Source organism: Podarcis liolepis (genome assembly GCF_965112155.1).
Source record: "Podarcis liolepis genome assembly, chromosome: 7".
NCBI classification, from domain to species: domain Eukaryota; kingdom Metazoa; phylum Chordata; class Lepidosauria; order Squamata; family Lacertidae; genus Podarcis; species Podarcis liolepis.
Genome location: NC_139561.1, coordinates 20,709,861 through 20,732,511, shown reverse-complemented (window position 1 = coordinate 20,732,511; position 22,651 = coordinate 20,709,861). Strand labels below are relative to the sequence as shown.

At 44.5% G+C, this 22,651-nt stretch overlaps 1 protein-coding gene across 4 annotated transcripts in view; it reads right to left on the bottom strand.

Moving 5' to 3' along the window:
- PLEKHN1 (pleckstrin homology domain containing N1) overlaps positions 1 to 22,651 on the bottom strand; it is a gene marked incomplete at its 5' end in the record, with an annotated part of 57,344 nt that overhangs the window by 28,444 nt on the left and 6,249 nt on the right. For 3 of the 4 annotated variants that reach the window (XR_014528399.1, XM_083513007.1, XM_083513009.1), the window contains 2 exons: positions 2,929 to 3,009; positions 5,088 to 5,234. Coding sequence is in view for 3 of the 4 variants with exons in the window: in XM_083513007.1 (XP_083369133.1) it covers positions 2,929 to 3,009; positions 5,088 to 5,234 (228 nt within the window). Of the gene's footprint in view, positions 1 to 2,928; positions 3,010 to 5,087; positions 5,235 to 7,718; positions 8,212 to 22,651 lie in introns of those variants that run through there. The other variant, XM_083513008.1, reaches the window with a different exon arrangement.

The following is a 22,651-nucleotide window of genomic DNA, read 5'->3' as shown; positions in this document are numbered from 1 at the left end:
AGCTTAGTCATGCTGGCCACATGACCCGGAAGCTGTCTGCGGACAAACGCAGGCTCCCTTGGCCAATAAAGCGAGATGAGCACCGCAACCCCAGAGTTGGCCACGACTGGACCTAATGGTCAGGGGTCCCTTTACCTTTACTAAGGGTGCTGAGGGTTGTTAGGAGATCCTGAACAAACTACGGTTCCCAGCATTCTTTGGGGGAAGCCAGGACTGTTGAAGTGGCATAGGATGCTTTAAATATATGGTACAGATGTAACGTGTATGTAATGTGGGACGCGGGTGGTGCTGTGGGTAAAACCTCAGTGCCTAGGACTTGCTGATCGCATGGTCGCGGTTCAAATCCCCACGGCGGGGTGAGCTCCCGTCGTTCGGTCCCAGCTCCTGCCCACCTAGCAGTTCGAAAGCACCCTTAAGTGCAAGTAGATAAATAGGTACCGCTTTATAGCGGGAAGGTAATGGCGTTTCCGTGTGCTGCACTGGTGCTGGCTCGCTAGCTGCAGCTTCGTCATGCTGGCTGGCCACATGACCCGGAAGTGTCTTCGGACGGCGCCGGCTCACGGCCTCTTGAGCGAGATGAGCACACAACCCTAGAGTCGGAAACGACTGGCCCGTACGGGCAGGGGTACCTTTACCTTTACAGATGTAACGACTGGCCCAGTTCCTGTGTAACTCTAGCCCAAATCACAGCTAAGTGTGAGCAAGTGGGGGGCGGCGTGTAGTCAGAGCAAAAACTGACTGCCTTGCTCCTTCCCCAGTCCTGCTGCTGCCCTGCTACCTGGAGCTAAACAATGATTTGGGCTTAGTATTACATCCAAAACTGGGCTCGTAGTTTTTTATCTTCTCCAGACAAACCATAAGCAGCAAACCAAGAACAAACTCTGGTTACAGCTCATAGCTTGCCTGGAGCAAACCTTCAGGCAAGCTAAGCAGCACAGTGGGCAGTAGTGTAGTGGCAAATTCAGAAGTGCAAAATCCCTATCATGATAGCCGCAGCCACACCCCTTCTTGGATTATACAATAAATCTTAGAATTATACAATTAGGGATGCTATGCAGCAATCAGTGCAGATCTCCGTGTGTTGCCATTCTGCTAGATCTATTATTTTCTGTCCATGTGTATGACCAAATGATTTGGAGTGCTCCAATATATTCCACTGCATGTTAACAGAATTAGGATACAGTGGTACCTCGGGTTACATACGCTTCAGGTTACAGATGCCGCTAACCCAGAAATAGTACCTCGGGTTAAGTACTTTGCTTCGGAATGAGAACAGAAATTGTGCTCTGGCGGCGCGGCGGCAGCAGGAGGTCCCATTAGCTAAAGTGGTGCTTCAGGTTAAGAACAGTTTCAGGTTAAGAACGGACCTCTGGAACGAATTAAGTACTTAACCCGAGGTACCACTGTACAATTATCTTGAAACTGAGCACCTGGATGCTTTCAGTTTTCCCAAAAGCTTAGCTTTGGAGCACACAGGGGCTGAAAAGCTCCCCTTCCGTGCTGATTGGGCATCTCTAGGGTTCTGTATACAATTTTATTAACACAGCTCTAAGATACTGGAGAGAGGGACCTGCCTTTGTGAAGCCAGATAACTACACCAATCAAGTCAGAGGCAGGAGCGAAGCGGCTGTGATTTTTAGCTTTGAGTACCCACACGCTTGCTCACTCATGCTTAGCCATGGTCTGGCTTAGTGTTCTGTGAAACCCAGGCCATTCTGTGCAAACCAGACACATGAGTTATTCCCACGATGGTATCTATTTGAATAATGACCTGATGCTACCCAAGGAGGCGGCGTAATTGACACAAACAGTAGGGGAGCAAATAAAACTGTTATGGACTCTTTGCAACAGGTGACTCATTGTGATTCAGCCTGGAGGACATTGGAAGCTGCCTTATACAGAGTCAGACCACTGGTCTGTCTAGCTCAGTGTTGGCTACACCGGGTGGGAGGGGGTGGAGAGCCTATGTTCAGCCAGAGGGCCACATTCCGTTTGGGGCAACCTTCCAAGGGACTGGGGCCAGTGGTGGGTGGGGCCAGAAGCAAAAATAGTAGCCTGTAAAAGCTACTTTTGCAAAGTGGGCTCTCTATCCTCCACCTTATCAGAGTTCAAGCACACATTTTAGCCAGGCAAAAACACTTGGGCTGCTAAGCAGGGCCACTGAGCGATATGGCCTGGAAGAATTTCGATGGTCAGATAGAGAAGCCCTTTTGAAGCTTGGGCATGAGGTTCGCCACCTATGCTGTCATTTGATGTTTATGGTCTGTGGGTCAATATAAACAGAAATAACCCTAATGGCAATTTCAAATGAAAGCACAGGATACGTAGGTTTTGTCATGCCACAAAAAAATTGGTTCTCAAGTAAATTCCCCACAATGCACTGGGATTGCTCTCCCATGGGTCCACAGAAGAAATAATTCTCAAAACAGCTACTCTCTGTGAAAAGACAGGTCAATCCACTTTACAGTGGTTATTTGGAAGACCAGGACCAGGCAGAATGGAAAAGGCATGACTCAGCAATGTCAAGAGAGGTCTGGGGAGGTTTTGCGCCCTGAATGCACCCGCAAAGGCAAGAGGCTCTGAGATCCAAAAGTGCTTTTTCCCTTGCCTTGGTTTGCTGCATGATTCACAAGCATGCAGTGACAAACTCATTTGCCTTGGACAACCAAGGGAAACAGTAAGTCATTGCAGGGATTGTTTATCTGCATCTCTGGCAGAGGGAACTCAGAAACGATTTATTTATTCAGATTTATGCCTCTGAATACCAGTTTCTGTGAATTGCTGGTGGGCAGAGTGTTGCTGCGCTCATGTCCAGCTTGCAAAGCCACTGTGAGAAGAGGATGCTGGGCTAGAAGGGCCGCTGGCCTGATCCAGCAGGCTCGTCTTGCATTCTTATGATGTGTTAAGTAAGAGTCTGCCATCCTTTACCTGATAGGTGAGTCCATTTGGACCAAGGGATTGAAAATAGAGGTAGGCTTGAAAGAGCTCCAGGTAGCAGTCGTTCATCTCCTACAACAGAATGAACACATTAAAAAAATGTATTTCCAGGGGCCAGAGATCTTTAACATTATGTCCTTCAAAAATGCCTTCTGGGGCTGAAGGAGACTTAAAATTAATAAAATTTAACGCTCTAATAGCATAAAGAGAAGGAAGAAACTATACACAATTCAACAGAGAGGAGGAGAAAAGGGCAGTGTTTAAAATGTATGGTGTGGCCGAGGGCCTTCTGGCGGTTCCCTCATTTCGAGAAGTGAGGTTACAGGGAACCAGACAGAGGGCCTTCTCGGTAGTGGCGCCCACCCTGTGGAACACCCTCCCTTCAGATGTGAAGGAAATAAGCAGCTATCCTATGTTGAAAAGACATCTGAAGGCAGCCCTGTTTAGGGAAGTTTTTAATATTTCATAGAATCATAGAGTTGGAAGAGACCACAAGGGCCATCGAGTCCAACCCCCTGCCAAGCAGGAAACACCATCAGAGCACTCCTGACATATGGTTGTCAAGCCTCTGCTTAAAGACCTCAAAAGAAGGAGACTCCACCACACTCCTTGGCAGCAAATTCCACTGTCGAACAGCTCTTACTGTCAGGAAGTTCTTCCTAATGTTTAGGTGGAATCTTCCTTCTTGTAGTTTGGATCCATTGCTCCGTGTCCGCTTCTCTGAAGCAGCAGAAAGCAACCTTTCTCCCTCCTCTATGTGACATCCTTTTATATATTTGAACATGGCTATCATATCATCCCTTAACCTCCTCTTCTCCAGGCTAAACATGCCCAGCTCCCTTAGCCGTTCCTCATAAGGCATCGTTTCCAGGCCTTTGACCATTTTGGTTGCCCTCCTCTGGACACGTTCCAGTTTGTCAGTGTCCTTCTTGAACTGTGGTGCCCAGAACTGGACACAGTACTCCAGGTGAGGTCTGACCAGAGCAGAATACAGTGGCACTATTACTTCCCTTGATCTAGATGCTGTACTCCTATTGATGCAGCCCAGAATTGCATTGGCTTTTTTAGCTGCCGCGTCACACTGTTGGCTCATGTCAAGTTTGTGGTCAACCAAGACTCCTAGATCCTTTTCACATGTACTGCTCTCAAGCCAGGTGTCACCCATCTTGTATTTGTGCCTCTCATCTTTTTTGCCCAAGTGCAATACTTTACATTTCTCCCTGTTAAAATTCATCTTGTTTGTTTTGGCCCAGTTCTCTAATCTGTCAAGGTCGTTTTGAAGTGTGATCCTGTCCTCTGGGGTGTTAGCCACCCCTCCCAGTTTGGGGTCATCTGCAAATTTGATCAGGATGCCCTTGAGTCCATCATCCAAGTCGTTGATAAAGATGTTGAATAAGACCGGGCCCAAGACAGAACCCTGTGGCACCCCACTAGTCACTGTATTTAATGCTGTATTGTTTTTAACACTGGATTGGGAGCCGCCCAGAGTGGCTGGGGAAACTCAGCCAGATGGGTGGGGTATAAATAATAAATTATTATTATTATTATTGTTGTTGTTGTTGTTGTTACATTAGTCTCCATGGCCCAATGGTGTGTATTAAACATACAGGGCAAGAGGGCCAGCTCAGGACATCCTACTTGATTAAGTGATCCTGATTCTGCACCACTGCTTAAGCAATGCCTTGCTGGATCAGATTCAAAGCCCACACAGTCCTGCATCCTTTGCAAGAATATCATAAACTAACAGGCACCAGACTGGCCATTCAGAAATTTAGGCTCCATCTGCATTATATGCTGAAAGCGGTACCATGCCGTCTTGAACAATCATAGCTTCCTCCAAAGTATTCTGGGAACTGTCACTTGATAAGGATGCTGAGAGTTGTTAGACTCCATTCCTCTCCCAGAGTGGTTTAGCAATCAATCCTTCCCAGGCAACTCAGAATTGCAGCTCTGTGGTAAGAATAAGGGCACCCTAACAACTCTCAGCACAAGCTATAGTTCCCATCATTCTTTGGAAGAAGCCATGGCTGTTTAAAATGGCACGATAGTGCTGTAAATGTATAGTTTAGAATCTTGTATCTACGCAGCCTTGGCGTTCCTCCTCTCAAAGCAACTTTTGGCATCTGCTTTTCCTCCTCTGCAGAACTCACCTGACACTGCTGAAATTTAAACTTGACCTTGGAGTAATAGATAATCTTCCCCAGGTTCCGCACCACAGTCTTCCTCCTTCCCTTCTTGAACAGGTTTGGGAAACGCTGGTCAAAATTTTCCTTCTCATTTTCCTGGTTGGTGAGGTTCTGCAAAAAAAAAAAAAAAAAAAAGGTTAGAAATATAGCATTTCTATTAAGATAATAATAATAACTAAAAAGTCAAAAATGGCTCATCACAACAGGAGATCAAACCCTTCAGAACCAGCCAGGTTGTTGTTGTTTTTAAAAAAGATGGCATTCAACAAACCTTTACTCAGAATAGGTTCATTGAAATTAATGAACATGACAAAGTGAGATCCATTAATTTTAATGGGCCTGCTGTGAGTAAAGGTTAGTGGAATAGGACCCAATGTGTTTTGACACAATTTTTTTCTTTGGTGACTATTTCCTATGAATGTAATTTGTTTTAACTAATTTTAATACTGTATTTTAAATCGTTGTATCCTGCCCTGGAATATGCTGTACTGAATGGAATCGGTATGTTTATATGCGCCACATAATACTTGCACCTCATCTGTAAGAATTTATTTTTTAGTGTGACAGCACCAACCCTTTGGAACTCCCTGTGTATTGATATCAGGCAGGTGCCTTCACTGTATTCTTTTCGGCACATGGCATAGACATTCTTATTTAGACAAGCCTACCCATATATTTAGAAAGTTCATATGAGCTTTAATTTGTTTTATTCTAATCTACTGTGGTTTTAACTTTCTTCATGTTTTAAATTATGGTTGTAAACTTTTAGTGACGCTTTTACTGCTTTATCCTTTCTGCAAACTGCATTGAGGCTTTTTTCTACAGTCAAGCGGTATGTAAATCATATGAAATAATAAGACTAACGGCAGGTAATAAATGTATGTTTGGTTGTTATTTTGGTTAATTGCTGTGTAATTTCATGTCATTTCTCAGTTGGGTTGAATAAGTTCTTTTGGTGATTTAATTTAATGAAAAGCTTTTGAAAACGGAAGAAGGGGGCCAAAAGAACCAGCAATCTTTTTCTTTTTTGTACTGGCTTCCCAACTGGTAAAACTGAGTTTAGAACTAACTGTACATTTAAAATGATCCCATTTTAAACAGTCATGGCTTCCCCCAAAGTATCCTGGGAAATACAGCTTGCCAAGGGTGCTGAGAGTTGTTCGGAGACTCCCTATTCCACTCGCAGAGCTACACTCCCCTGTGTCCTCTATGAAGAGGGACTGATCGTTAAACCACTCTGGGAATTGTAGTTTTGGGACAGGAACGGCAACCCCTCCAGCAACTCTCAGTACCCTTGACAAGGATTCTTTGAGGGAAGCCATGACTGCTTAAAGTGGTGTGAATGTGGCCTTCAGTTAGGAGTCTAAAAGCCAAACACCACTGGACTCCATTCTTTAATGTGTTGCCTGCTGAACTGCAATTACAGTGGTACCTCGGGTTACAAAGGCTTCAGGTTACGTGTTTTCAGGTTGCGGACCACGGGGAACCCAGAAGTACCTGATAGGGTTATGTCCGGGTTTCACCGCTCGTGCATGTGCAGAAGTGCAAAATCGCGCTTCACGCATGCGCAGAAACACCAAATCACAAGGTTCCACTGTACTGAATTTCACACGTGGTGCTAGTTTCATGTGATGTCAGTCAGTGCAGATCATAGTGAGCTAGATCAGCGTTCCCTAACCTTTTCCCGAGCGTGGCCCCCCTTCTGACCTCGTTTCCTTCCTGTGGTCGCCCATGGGCGTAGCCTTGGGGGCTGGGGAGAAGCTGCCCCCCAATATGTAAAAATCAATACAAATCTGAGGTTCTGCCCCCTAACAAAAATCCTGGCTACACCCATGCAACCCCGTCCTACCAGTAGAAAGGTAGCTATTTAAATGTTCTGTTTGTAAATAGAAGATGTTTTATTTATATTTTTTATAATTTATACAAAATACAATTACATAAAATGATAGGAACATAATGAAATATTGCTGAAGCAGAAAAACAGAATCATGGAGCTGGAAGGGACGCCAAGGGTCATCTTTCTAGTGCAACCCCCTGCAATGTAGGAAACTCAGCTAAAGCATCCATGACAGATGGCCACCCAACCTCTGCTTAGAAACCTCCAAGGAAGGAGAGTCCAGAACCTCCCGAAGGGTATCCATCTTCCATGTATTATAAAAATTAAACAACACTTATTTGACCCCAGTTATTTGACACAGATATAGTAAACCTCCAGATATAGTCCAAAAGGTACACACGGAGTTCTGTATCTCTGGGAGAATTTTAAAAAGGAAATGGTCCTCACCGACCTGGTGTGAAAAGATATTGTCATGTGGAGGAGCCCTGGCTTCCTAGATAAAACACTATAGCCCCACACACCCTTACCTGGGAGTAAGGCCCGCTGACCTCAGTGCTGCCTTCTTCTGAGTAGACAGCTATTTACTAGATGCAAGTCAGCAGTACCAGACGACTCCACTCGGCTAAGTACTGGGGTAGATTTCACCCTGTGCCTTGCAGAGCCAGGCAGACTCTGCCAACGGGCCCAGCACTGGCAGCAGTAACAAGCAGCTCTGGCTAACCCAGCCCTACCCATTGCTACCCTACCACTACACTTACCTGACCAGGGGGTTCTGGATCGCGGACTCTACCAGTCAGAACTGGAGCCTCAGCGATCACCGTTTCCCACTGGAAACAAACTGCTCCAAGAAAATGCACATGGCAGAAAGGAGCGCTAGGCCCTGGTGACCCACCCCCCATAGCCAGCCAATCAGGATTTTTTTAAAAAATGCTTTTTCCCTTTCCCCTTCTCACTTCCCTCTGACGCCACCTAGCCTTGTGCTGTGGCCCCCTATTTATGTGATTTTCACCTGTGGCCCCCTTGGCCTATCCTGGGCCCCCCAGGTGCCATATAGCCCCTGACTGGGATGGACCAATAAGGCAACTTCCTATGTTCCAATTTTCTCAAGCCCCCTAAAACCAAGAGCCAGCTCAGATCAAGGGAGAGGTAACAGTCTCAAAACAAAAAAGCTGGCAACCCTAAATTCATCACAGATGCCTTTCCTAAAGGACAAGTGCTCTGGGGTGTGTGTTTGTTGTACAGTCTCCATGCCAGCCAAGGATTTAAGGTTTGATTACTGCAACCCAGACTCTCTGCTTACAACCCTGGAGAGGAGTCAATGAGGGGGCTTAAAAACAAACTATGGCTAATCTCCTCCACATCCAGCATTGTGATTAACCCAGCTAAGTGGCTTAAGAAGGTGCTAACTTAATTTGAGCCCCAAATGTAGAGGTTACCAGACTTGGGTGAAAGTCAAATCCTACAGCTGAGCTGCAAGTACACATACCCCCTTCCTAATTCTTTGAACTCAGCTGCTTGTACAGCTCTTGCTTTTCCCTCTCAACCTGGACACAAATCTTTACATGCCCATTAGCCTTTATATGCTAAATCTTTACACGCCCCCACAACCATATTTGATCCAATTTGAAAACAGAAGCCATATGAAGACATCCACACCATCTCTCCACCCACTGGTATGGGCAAAAAGTGGGTGACTTTGAAAAACATTCAACTGCACTGATGCATTTGACAACATGCAAATGCAATGTGAAACACACTGAGGGGGCAATGATTTTGCTGCCCTTTAAGCCAGTAATGTGTACACATGTACATATGGTGCTTACTGGTGATTTGTCTACAGGGATGTTATACGGCAAGCAGCATTCACCTCATGTTCATCCTGATTTATTTGCTGGGTGTTTATATGCCTTGCCATTAGTTATTCATCCACTCTTTTCAAAGCATTTCTCCATCACTTTTCAAACAGCAAAAAGAGACGCAATTTTTAAAAGTTTATTTGTTGTGCTAGAGCACCAGAGCTCTTTAATCCACGTTGAATGTGCAAACCTGAAGTTCTGGTATGTGACTCAATCACTCCTGCGAACTACAGACAGCCTGGAAGCAGCCCTATATAAAAACAATGCAACTTTTAAAATTCCTGGAGGAATATTGCCCTAATATATTGGGATTTGTATTGGGATTTGTATCATGTGGATGACCATTAAGGAGTTGCGTTATCAGGCCACTGGTCCATCTAGCGCACACATTCTACACTGACTGGCAGCAGCTCTCCAGTGTTTCTAGCGGGGGACATTCCCAGTCCTACCTGAAGATGTCAAGGACTGAACCTGGGACCTTTTGCATAAAAAGCAGGTACTCTTACCTCTGACTATGTGTGGCATTTGATCATGGGGGGCCCCACCAGTCTAGCATGGTACAGTCCAGATAGAGCTTTACCATCTCGTCTTGTGTTTGCTTGCAAGCACTAAGGTTACAAACAACTCAGAATTTAAATCCCTCCTTGAATAATGTTTGCACAGACACTCAGTGCTGATGGCCACTGTTTGGGCAAATGCAGACTCAATTAGCAGCTTTTTGTTTTGTTTCCAAGAACAGAAGCGGAACACAAGAAAAGCCCTGCTGGGTCAAGCCAATGGCTCGTTTAGTCTATCATTCTCTTCTCCCAGTAACCAAAAGAGGCCTGTGGGGAAATGGATGGTTTTTAATAAATCATTCTTTTCTTCAGCATACATACACATTCATTTTTGACCCACAGGTGACTGATCAAACAGGTTGGGGAGGTTTTTGAAGAGCCGGCAAAACCTGTTTATCCAGGACCAAGGACAAAGATGCCTCTTGTTGTACAGCTTTCAGCCGTCGTCCTTCTTCCTTTGTCAGAAAACATCAGCACTGTACTCCCTTCCCCTCCGTCAAACGCATGCAGTGAAGCTAAGTAAAAGCACCAACTAAAGTCCTAGCTTCAAAAAGGAAAAAGTCTTTTGCAGCCTGAAGGAGAGCATGGGATCAAGTGGCAGGCAGATAGCACAATCCAGGCAGGGCAGGGCCCCGCTGAAGTTAGCCAGTCCTAATCCATATATGCCTGCTTTCTAATAACTGGTGCCAACAGAGACAGCTGCATGAGCCCCCTTGATAGATGAAGGCTCAGCAGTTATTAGCCAGACCAACATTGCCCTGGGTGGTGCTTTGGTTAGCTCACTTCTCAGGAATGGGCCTTCACCTCTCTGCAACAGCCACTTCAGAGACCCGTCAACAGCTAGAGAGGAACCAGTTAACTGGTGACAAGGTGCTAATTACCCACAAGCCCTTTTTATCTTGGGTTTCTCTGACATTAGCTGGGCCTAATTGGATCAAGACATCAGCAAAGCCTACAGACAGATAACACCCTTTGGGCTGCAGGGTTTGGTGGTATGGGGAAGGAGAAAACATCTATGCCTTAGGACCTCCTAAGGTATGGAAGGTTCCTCAAGCAAGAATGCAAGATGCATTCATTTTCTTTTGCTACTAGGTCAACTTCCATCAATGCTGAAGGTTGCTGGCCTTTGAGCATCACCGTGTGCTTCCAGACAGCTATTGCTTTTAGGCTGGATACAATTCCCTCCCAATGAGGAAAGTGATGAGGAGGTGTGGGATAACATTTGCTTTATGTAGTGTTGTCTAACCTCTGCACAAACAAATTGGAATGAATGTGTCTAACCTCCCGGAAGACTTTGTGCAAGCAAACCAGGATAAATCCACAATGAACACGTCTAGATGTGGAGCCAGAGCTTCTCCTCATACAATTGGAAGCTTTCTAAGGGTCAGCTCACATGTTACTAGAAGAGAGGCGGCTGCAAGCATCTCTTAATTTCAAGGGCCTTGCTTCTCACTCAAGCTGCCAGGGAGGTGCTTCTTGTACTAAGTAGTAAGAGAATCTGGACATGTTCAGAGGTGCACTTTATTATCACCTCTCATGCTCCAAGCATAAATCCCAACACTGAATTCTGAGGCTTAATTAAGGCCCATATGCTACTTCTTCACTGAAGAAACCTGGTGTCACTTTGGAATTGTAAGAACCTGAAAGATCAGTGCCTTTCTGAATCAGTGGTTAAAACCAGTGGTTAAAACCAGTGCACTTTTGAAAGGATCACTCCACCAACTTGATTCAAATGTCATCCAACTGTGTCCAAACACAGATGAAAATCTGCTCCTTGACCTCAGGAGCCATAATGCAAAATCTGGTTACAATATCTTAAGAGGTGTCCAAATGCACAGCAAACAAAGATATATAGTATTTCCAAAATATACAGTAGATGAAAGCCAGAAGCTTATGCATCTCTGCTACACCAAGTTTCCACTGATTCATAATTTACATTTACCACTGCTGTGGGTGGTAGAACTCAAAGCAAAAACAAATAGTGCAATCCTGTGCATATTTACTTGGAAGTAAGACTCAGGGTCAGGGCTGCTGCATACTTGAGGGTCTACTGGGCTTCCTTAGTAGTGGTTACTGGAGCTGTGGCTCCTCTGATCAGCACCAGGCAACTACCTTTTATACGTCCTAAAATGCCCTAAAGCTCATGAAAGGGATTGTGGGAAATTTAAAATGGTGACCAGTCAACAGTGAAAGTGGCGGGTGGCGGGATTTGAAGAAAGGCTCGGACAGCATCAGCGGTAGGCTTTGTCAGACACTGAGGCCTGGCAGCTGCCCCAAAGCCATTCAAAATATAAAAGTTAGAAGTAATGTATAACAGCCCTCTGTTGATGAAAGGATTGCAAGCTTTGGAATCACACTGAATGCTTCTCCAGGAATATCTGCCCTTATATCCAGAGCGAGATAGAGTTAGTTAGCTACCTTTCGTTCAAGCTGTCCTGTGGGGGACAGATTAGAATCTACAGGGCATCAGTGAGCATGTATCTGGAGGTGGGAACTGCTTAGAGACAATTAATGATTTCACCGAGGGGCAATTAAAGTGAGGAGAAAGAGATTAAATATTTTGCTACTGGGTTATTGATCACCTGCCAACTCTGAGACAGATAAAAGGGGGGGGGGGATGCAAGCCAGTCAGGACAAAGCTGTTGTGAACACAAAGGCTCAACTGGCAGGGAGGTTTTCCCAGATAAAAGAGATATTGGGGCAACCGCTGCCAACTGCAATTTTGGGGAACTTTTTGGTTGTAGGAAATCGAGCTTCAAATCTTTGCTGAGTCTCAAAGTTCACTCAAGGCTCATCCACACTCACCTTTGCTTTGCACTTTCTAGGCATTTTTTGTTTTGTTTTGGTCCTGGCGTTTTCTCCAGGGAAAACCACATTTTACTGCTAAATCAGAGCAAACGGCAATTGGTTTTCCGTGGATTGCCGTTTGCTCCAATTGAGAGGTAAAACATGGCCTTTCCTGGGGGAAGTGCCAGGACAAAAAAAGCCCAGACCTGTGTCTAGAAATGTGGCACAAAATGAAGTGTGGATGAGCTCTCATTCGGCTTAGGTGAGTCACCCTCTCTCACCCTAAGTTACCTCAGAGGATGGTGCTATCCAGATATCCCAGGAAAGGCAGGAGAAAAACATGAAGGAGCAAATCCAGAATCACAGAATTGTAGAGTTGGAAGGCACCCCGAGGGTCATCTAGTCCAACCCCCTGAATTGCAAGGAATCTCAACAGAAGAGATTCTAATACACTGAACAGCAGCTAAACTGACATATTTATAACAGGGATGGGGAACCCTTTTCACACTAAGAGCCACATTCCCCTCTGGGGCAACCTTGAAAGTGGTGGGAGGGGTCAGAGGCAAAAGTAGGTGGAGCAATGAATGCAAATTTCACCTTTGTGCAGTTCCCATGCATACTCACACAACCCTCTCTATCCTCCATCCAGGCATGCAAGATGCCTGATCAGAGTTCAAGGGTGCATTGCAGCCAGGCAAAAACACTCAGGGAGAGTGCAAAGCAAGGCCAGTGAGGGATGCAACCCAAGGAAAGCCTGGGTAAAGTTCCAAGGGACGGATAGAGAAGGTAGGAAGGCTACATTTGAACTCTGGGAATGAGGTTCTCCATCACTTATCTAGATGAATGGCCTAATTCTTACTGAGGTAACAGACTGGAGGTCAGGCTTCCCATGACTGAACGATGTTCGATACAGAAAAGTTCAGCAAACCCTGGAATGTCAGAGAAAATCTTGCACTGGGACCCTTCTTTCAAGGACTCATTTCTATGTGCAGGGAAATTATTATTGTGAAGGAAATCCCCCACTAGCAACCTGAAGCGGTACAGCTGAGACAGAGGTTAACCACCTGAGGGAGAAGAAGGTGGACATCTAATGTAGCTTCTAACATTCCATCCTGATCTGCACTGTGAGAGCGAAACTCACCCTCTATTGACCTCTCAGGGGCTCAGCCCTCGCAGACTTGAAATTCCACAGAGGAGAATGCAATGCGCTCCCCACTCTCTGCAGAGACGAACTGCGCTCTCCCCCAGGGGTCTTTGCACTCTGAATGCTCTCCTGCCACACGCACAGTGCACTCATCCTAAAGATGAACAGTTATGGTAATGCCCATCTCCTCGTCACCGAGGATGTGCTTTTCATTTGAGTATTTTCCATGGTTCAACACTGAAACAGAGGCATAGCACCCTGCAATCTGCACCACTTGCGCAACCACCACTGGCATCCTATTGTCCTGTGCTGCATTGTCCCCAGCCTTAAGGTTATAATTAGTACGTCTGATTATCCAAATTAAGAACATAAGAGGAGCCCTGAAGAAACAGCCTGCTGAATCAGGCCAGTGGCCCATCTAGTCCCACAACCTGTTCTCAACAAGGCCAATCAGATGCAGGACCAGAGTGTAACAACACACTCTTCACTTGCGAGTCCTAGATACTGTGAGTCCTAGCATATTGCCTCTGAAAGCAGAGGTAGAATACAGCCATCGTGTCTAGTGGCAACAGATAGCCTTGTTCTCTGTGTATTTGTCCAAGGCTGCATGCATGCCATACATTTAAAGCAGTCCCCCTCCCACTCAAATAATCCCAGGAAATGTAGTTTGTCAAGGGTGCTGGGAACGATAGCTTTTGAGGGGTAAACTACAGTTCCAAAGATTCTTTACAGGGGTGTGCATGCTTTAAATGTATGGTGCGTGCACAGATTATCCTCTTTTAAAGCCACCCAAATTGGTGTCTATCACTATTCTTGTGGCAGTGAATTCCATAGTTAAACTACACACTGTGTAAAGAAGTACTTTCTTTTGCCTGTCCTGAATTTTCCAACATTGGGCTTCACTGGATGTCTGCTAAGTTCTAGCGTTATATCAGTTACTGCTTTTCACACTGTGTCAAAACTGCAGATGTTCGCTCGTCATGTGTAGGAGGGCTGATTACAGATCTACAGCTGTGATTTTCAGGACTCTCCCAAGTGATACCATTTGTACTTTTTTCCTGTTTAAAAACGCCAAAACAATGCTGGGATGCACATAAGTTCCTGCTACCATATCAGAGCTGTGGCCTGAGGAGGCACAAACGTAACTTCAAAAGCATCAGCAACTGAGAACATCTTATCATTTTAGGCTCTCGGTGGGCCCAGAGATCAGGGAAGAGCAAAGGCAGGACCAAGAATGGAATTTATTGCACATGCAAGCCTCAGACAGAAGCATTTAACCTAAAGTTTCTCAGTGCTTAATTATCAAGGGTAACCTTTCATTAGCACAGTCACAGGCTGATGTGTTCCACTTTCTCCGCTGTAGAAGAACAAAGCTGTCCAAAAGGGTCAGAACCCATAATTAGAACATCATGTATACTCTGAGGTTCAGATACATGTGGCCACAAAAGTATACCGCAGTGTTTCTTCATTAAATTCACAATTCTGGGTTATATGTGGAGGCAACATGTTTCCACTCGTATACCTGAAGAGATTTGTGTAACAGTATGAACGACAGGGCTTCTGTATGGTTCTGGCAGGGTCTCCTCTGAAGGCAAACAATTCTGCTGTGTCAGGAGTGACCAAATGACTACAATCACACCCGAAACAGATCAGTTATCACATCCCCGCAGTGAAGGCTGATTAGGAGGAGAAAAGGCCACTGCAGTAAATCACACAGAGACACAGCAAGTAACCTCCTCTTTTGGTGAATCCTTTTATAAACACACATAATCCTATGCAAGTCTACTCAAAAGAAAATCCCATTGAGTTCAATGGGGCTTTGTAGCACTTAAGTGGGCATATAGGATTACAGTATAAACTGACATATCGCGGTATAGATGTTTTGGAGTCCAAAACATCTGCAGGGCAGCACTTTGCTGAAGGCACCATATACAGTGCTGGCAACAGAAGTGAGAAAACATCTCGCTCTCTTTCAAGAGAATAACTTGGATTCATATTTTAAAACGGCCCCTTCCACCTGCTCCCACACACCCCAGCATGCTACTTATTTTGTGTGTTACTACAATCAGCCACACACCCAAATTTAATTAGACGCCCTTCTGGGCATTAAGTGGCAACCCAGATTTTCATCTTCCCCCACATTCCCAGGCTTTCCAAGCCAATAGGAACTCATTCGCTTTACGCAAACCACCAGCAACATCCTACTAACTCACTAAACCTGATTGCAGCTTCAGATTATGTCTCAATTGGAATAGCAGAAATCCGAGTAAGGGTGGTTGGCGCGAATGGGTCTGTAAAGTTAAGTTCCTGGATTGGTGCATCCTAGAAGCTCCGTTGCCACATTTAAGCAGGCAATGGCAAGAATAGTGTGCCAATGAAAATGTAGGGGTGTCAGGCATTATTCCCGCAATGGGCTGGCCTTTGCCCTTTAATGTCTCCTGTGTTCAAGAACTCCTGAGGTGTAGAATAATTACACTGGGCAAATTGCACAGATACTATACAATCTTGTTCACATGGGATGATGAAATAATTGTGATTCATTCCAGAAATATCTTTTGCTTTGTCAGCCGGTTCTGCACGTCGTTTCTGCTTCTAGTTTCACAGTACAAATCCTTCATCCCCTGAATGGCTCATTTTTGTTTTTCAATGATTCAACAGGCAAAAAGAACTGTGAACACTATAGGCAAGTAAGTGGCTTAGTATCACTGACATACTCAAGAATCGAGGGTGGCAGGGCCCTCCCCTCACAATCAGTCCAAGATAAACTAACTATTAGGGGAGATAAAAATGACATTTGTTTAAAATATTTGAATGTCTCAGGCTCAATCCCCAGTGCACCCAGTTACGGCTGAGAAGGCACCCAGTTGAGCATCCCAAACAACTGTTGCCAGTCAGAGTGAGATGGACCCATCATCAGGTCAGATCAGATCCACACAATACATTAAAAGCACATGGCACCCCCCCCCCCGAAAATACTGGACACTAATTTACCCCCCTGCCCAGAACTACTGTTTCCAGTACCCTTAACAAACTACAATTCCCAGGATTCTTTAGGGAAGTCAAGTGCTTGAAATGCTGCCTATCTATCTTTACCAACTGGAAAGTTCTCAAGGCAGCTTACAATATATACAAAAATTACGAAAGTGAGAGATGTGAAGTGTCCTTAAAAATAAAATAAAAAACGGTTCTGGAATTCTCACAAAATTCCAGTCAAGCTGAAACCTCACATCAGTAAAAACACCAAGAAGTCTTATGGCACCTTAAAGAGACTTCATAAATATATTAAAATACCTACTTCTGTGCATTCAAACAGTTTTGTCAGATGCTCAGACCACAAAAGCTTATGCCACAATACCTTTGTTAAAAGGTGCCACAATACTCTTTTGATTGTTTTCATTCCAGGAGACTTACGCAGTTAACCCTCTGGAAATCTTCTCCTATTAGCACTACTTCTAGCAGTTTGCATCACAAATGGGTAAATAAACGGAGGAAGGGGGGGGGGAATTCCAATATCAGCTGAGATAATTTATCTCAATTTGCCTAATGCAGCAATATATTATTCACACACAGAGAGAGGCACCTTCACACTAGGTAGTGTCTTAACTGGTGAATCATAACACCATCAGTGGAAATCTGGGGTCATTTCCTGCTCCATCACTTATCAGAATAACCCAAGCAGGGGGTAAAGAAAGACAAAGCAAAGATATGGCCAAAGGTATGTGGGAAACAGATGAATAACCTCAAGGTCTTAACGTTAATGTGTGAAGGCAGGGATGGGGAACCTGTGTGGCCCTCCAGGTGTTGTTGGGCTGCAAAACTCCCATCAGCCTCAGCCAGCAGGGCCAATGGTTAGTGACAATGGGAGGCATACTCCAGCAAAAATAAAATAAAATTTTATTATTATTATATTATTATTATTATTATTATTATTATATGCTGCCCATCTGGAGGGTCACAGAGTGGCCACTCCTGCCTTTAACTACATGCTGTGTGAAGAAGCACTTTCTTTTGCCTGTCCTGAATCTTCCAGAATTCATCTACTAATAGGTTGTACACGACTAAGGCCCCATAACTCTTTAAACAGGCATCGCCCTTCCGTCCAAGAAGCCTGGGAACTGTGTTTTGTTAAGGGCACTGAGAGTTGTGAGGAAACCCCCCATCGCCCTCACAGAACTACAGTTCCCAGATTGGCTTAACAAGTGATCCCTCTTCCCATGGAACTCTGGGAATTGTAGCTCTGTGAGGGAAACAGGCAGTCTCCTCACAACTCTCAGCACGCTATGGTTCTTGGAAAAGACACAATTACTTAAAGCTGTATAAGAGCACTTAAAATCTATTTTATTTATTTATTTCATGTATGCACCACTTGAGTGTAAAAAAACAAACAAACCCTCAAAGCTGCTTTCGAAGAGATAAAACAATAAAATCAATGGGGGGACGACGACAACAGGCATACTTTTAAAAGCGCTAAAACAGATTAAAATTACATCAACCTTCTAAGCATTTGGGCGGGCTCATCAAAACAGGAATGTTTGCAGCAGGTGCCAAAAAAAGAGTACAGTGGAGACGCCCGTTTGATCTCATTAGGCAGGGAGTTCCAAATTGTAGGGCATAGCCAAGATTTTTGTGAGGGGGGGGGCAGAACCTCAGTTAGCTATGTCTTTTTATTGATTTTTACTGATTTGCGGGGAGCAGCAACTTCCTCCCCCCCCCCACCTATGCCCATGTGCTGCCGCACTAAACAATCAAGTTCTTACAAATGCAAAATGGGTATTACTGTATGTGGCACCTATAGACAACTTGAAGTGGTTGAGTGGGCACATGTGTATGGCACAGATGGGGCCTAAAGTCCTACTCAGAGTAGACCTATTGAAATTCATTTCAGTGGTTTCACTTCTGAATAGGACTAGCATTGGATACAATGAATGAAGAACCTGTTCACCATACCAAAAATGTACAAAGTGCTAACCTCCTACACACACACACACACACACACACACACTAATGAAATATTATCAAGGGCCTTCAGGCAGAAGACATTTGGCTGGTGGCCTAAATAGGAAGAAACCAGAGTTTGGGGTTTTTTCACTCCCTTTATCATCACTCAGCAGTATTTCCACCCCTCTGGGCTGTTTGTATTTCTCACAGACACTCATTCATGCCCCCCCCCCACTGCTCCAAGCGGAGGTTTTGATCATTTTGGGTTTCTCTCAGCACCTCACAAGAGAAAGAGAGAGGATTTTGAAGCCCAGTTCCTAGCTGGAGGTTGATCGAGCAAGACACGCACGGACATGTCTCGCTTTGCTCCGCCTCAGCTATAGGTGAGGCTAGTTAAAAATTAAACTCCCTCAGACCTTAGCTAGAACGGAGAATCCAGTGACTTATACTTTAATCACCACGGATGGCCACCATGTCAACTTTGGACAGGCTATTGCGTCACAAGGGGGGGCGTCTCTGAATTAAGCGTCTCCTTGAAGACATATTAAAAAAAAGTGTGGTGGAGATAATATTTGTTATCTAAACTTCTCTTCCTTCCTCACAGAGTCAATGTTGTTTTTGCCCCAAGGGCATGCGCCACTGTGCTTGGGAAATGCAGCAAGACAGGAAGTGGTTGACATCGGTCAAGGCGCACAACTGCTATGGGCCCGAATTTCCGCCTTTGCCAAAGGTAATTCACTCTATCTTTTCTCTGCCTCAGGCACACACAATATCACCTGGTATTAAGGACCCAGTCATCCTTTCACAATCTCACTGATAGTATATATAACCCTCATATACGCAATTGTTTGTTACTGGTGGAGTTGCAGGTTTACTACAACTGATGTAGCTAATGTGTGGCATGAGAGAGTTGACATGAGCACCAACATTAACTCCTCCATTACAGCACAATCGTATTGATTTTTCTCCAGAAGCAAGTCCCACTATTTTCGAGGGCCTTGGGGCAACTCCAGACTGATATTTTATTGCGGGTGCATTCTGCAATGTGTCAGTGGTGTATTTATCGCAATTTATCAGTTGTTCTGCAACGCTACAACATTATTGCTGTCTAGAGGGGCTATAGTGCAACAGAAGTGTGATGAAAACTCATACAGAACATTTGTGGAGTTAAAAGTTACAGGATTTCAGCAGAAAGGTACAGGAGTGGAAATGAAGCACTATGCCTGCCCCAAAACCTTTTGCAGACAGAAGCAGTATTTAATGTGGGATAGTGTAGGACTGCCCCAAGAGCCTCGTGAGCACAAATAATCATAAACACAGAATAAAAAGGATGCCTGAATGAGCCTTTACAGGGTAAATGCACAGAAGATTGCAGCTATAGGCAATGTAAACCAGGCATAGGCAAACTCGGCTCTCCAGATGTTTTGGGACTACAACTCCCATCATCCCTGACCACTGGTCCTGTTAGTTAGGGATAATGGGAGTTGTAGTCCCAAAACATCTGGAGGGTTGAGTTTGCCTATGCCTGATGTAAACACATCATTTGACCCATCATGGTACTCCATGTAAGTTATTCAAAATAAATAACCACCGTACTCTGGGCAATAGGCATCTGGCTGGCCACCGTGAAAATAGGATGCTGGACTAGATGGGCCATTGGCATAATCCAGGAGGGTCTTATGTTCTTAACAGTGTGCACATGTGTGTTTATGTGTGCATGCGTGCGCATGTAAGTGGCCTACAACAACCAGCCGCAGCACTCTACAGATTAAGGTCAAAGGATGCAAGGCAGAATCCTTAATGATCTCATAACAGTATTTAAAAGACCGAAGTTCCTATTCAATTCACACATATTTTTATTTAATAAGATGTATATATTGCTTAATAATAATAATAAACCCTCTAAGCAGCTTGCATAAAATATAAAATATCCATAAGAAAATATAGATAAAATCAAAATGTCAAAACAAGTAGACATATTAACATGGTCTAAATATAAATAAAGCCAACCAATTTCAAAACAGCAAATGTACATATCTGGGCAGGTTTGCCTAAACGTTTTTAGCAGGCGTCAAACACAGTACGGTATGTTAATGGGCAAGGAGCACCAAAGACTAGGTGCCCCCCCAACGCTGTATAATGTTATATACCCTGTAACATTATACAGCATTTGTGGCTGTGCAAGCAGGCACCCATGGAATAAGGCAAGCCTTCAAGTAAAACTGTTCCTGAAGTGTTGAGGGGAGGTGGGTTATTGGTTTGTGGGTTTTCCTCTCTTCCCCCCCTTTCTTTTATGTATTTTGTGCTTTTATCTTGTATTTTTAATGTCACAAACCACTCAGAGATCTATGGATGAAAGGCAGCGTACAAATTTAATAAATAAATAAAACAAACATAAATCTTTCAAGAGCAGCACCTTGAATTTGGCCCGGTAACAAATTGGCAACCAGTGGAGATCTTGGAACATGGGTGTAATATACCAACAGGGTCTCTCACTCATTTTGAGAGCCAGTGTGGTACAGTAGTTGGGAGTGTTTGATCAGGACCTGGCAGACCACAGTTCAAATCCCAGTCTTGAAACTCCCTGGGCCTGTAGTTGTTTCTAAGCCTAACTTACCTCACAGAGTCGCTGTGAGGATAAAATGAAAGAGAGGCAGAACCATGTATACCACCTTGAGCCCCTTGGGGGAAAGATGGGATATAAATGCAATAAATAAATGTCCACCTTGAGCCCCACTTCCATCTGCATTATAGGCAGAGTACATCCACCTCATTTAGAACGTTGTTGTGGAATTCCTGAGCAATCTATAGTATGTAAAGCTCTTTAAACTCTCTAAAGCACCATAGATGCTAATTACTGCATATAAATGCTACTCCTTTCCAAACATGTAAGCGTATCCCCACACAGCAAATTGATGGGGCTTTCAGCTCAAGCCATCTCTTAGCTTGGGGTGGGTCTCACCCCTTTGAAGACGTTATGGCCTACAAAACATGGAAATTAAAGACTCCAGGCAAAAGGCTACTTCATTGTGATGGCAGCGTCACCATGTCACAGAAAAAAAGCACTTCAGTGGGGCAGGAGAGGAGGCTGGACACATCTGCCTCGTGCGTGTACGAAAAGTAGTTCACCTAGTAGATTAACATCCACGTCGCATGTTTCAAGCACATGATTTCTCCCAAAGAATGCTGGGAACCGAAGTTCATCTCTCACAGAACTACAGTTCCCATCACCCTTAATAAAATACATCACCCACGATTCTGTGGGGAGGAAGCCATGTTCTTTGAATGTGCTCTAACTGCATGGCGTGGTTGTCTCTTGTGTGCATCCCACAAGGCCTAGCTCAATGTTTCCCCTAACAAAACAGACATTGGTAATATTTTTGCAAGTGCAGCGTTTACTTTACACTGCCGCTGGTACAGCTCATTGGTACGTCTCATGTGGAGCCATCTGTGTGCGTTACAGAATTACCAACTTTTGCACCCTGGGAAGGATGAATCAGCCTAATCCATCAACTAGCTTCCTGCTTTCTCAAAAGAACAGGGAGAGCAGCACAATCCCTTCCTCCCCACCTTTTTGTAGTCATAACTCCAGATATACAGGTTGGTGACAGGGCTCTGTCACCATCTCCACCCAGGGAAATACAGCATGAGAACAAGCAAACATTCCTCAATGGAGAAGGGATCTGGGCTGCACACACACCTTTACACATTTAAAGCACACCCTCAAATACTAGGAACTGCAGTTTGCTGGGAATTGTAACTTTGTGAAGGTAAACTATGGTTCCCAGGATTCTTTTGTCTGGGTGAGGGGGAGTTTGCTTTAAATGTGTCAAGGTATATATACAGCCCTGATCCCCATTCTGAATTCTTGTTTAAAAAGGCTCAGGGCAGGGAAATATTGACTGTGGGCTGGCTAATTTGTTTTATTTTTTAATCATGGGTAATTAAAAGCTCTTGTGCGTCGTGATGACAATAGCAGGCCCACTGGTTGGCCAGAAGTCATGCTGCAACTTTCACAGTGAAACAATTCTAAAGACTGTCATCCATAGAAGAAGAACCCTGATAATTAAAATAAAGGTGGTGGTGATGATGATGATGATGTTTTTAGATGTCCTAAAAGTCAGCTGTAGCTTTCCTCCTTAAGACCTCTGGGAACTGTAGTTTGACAAAGCTGTTAACTATCCCTATAACAGGCATGCCAATCCTCCCATTTCCAAAAACTCATTGGGGCACAGCATGAAAATCTGTTTATACCAGGCTGGCTTAACTAGTTTAAACCAGACTGCATTACAGCGTGCAAAAGCAATTTTATTTGCGGGTTGAGGATTTGTGCTTACAAATTGCTTCTCCTCAGCCACAAACTCAGTGAGTGGCCTTGCTCAAGTCCCTATCACAACCTCGGTTTCTCG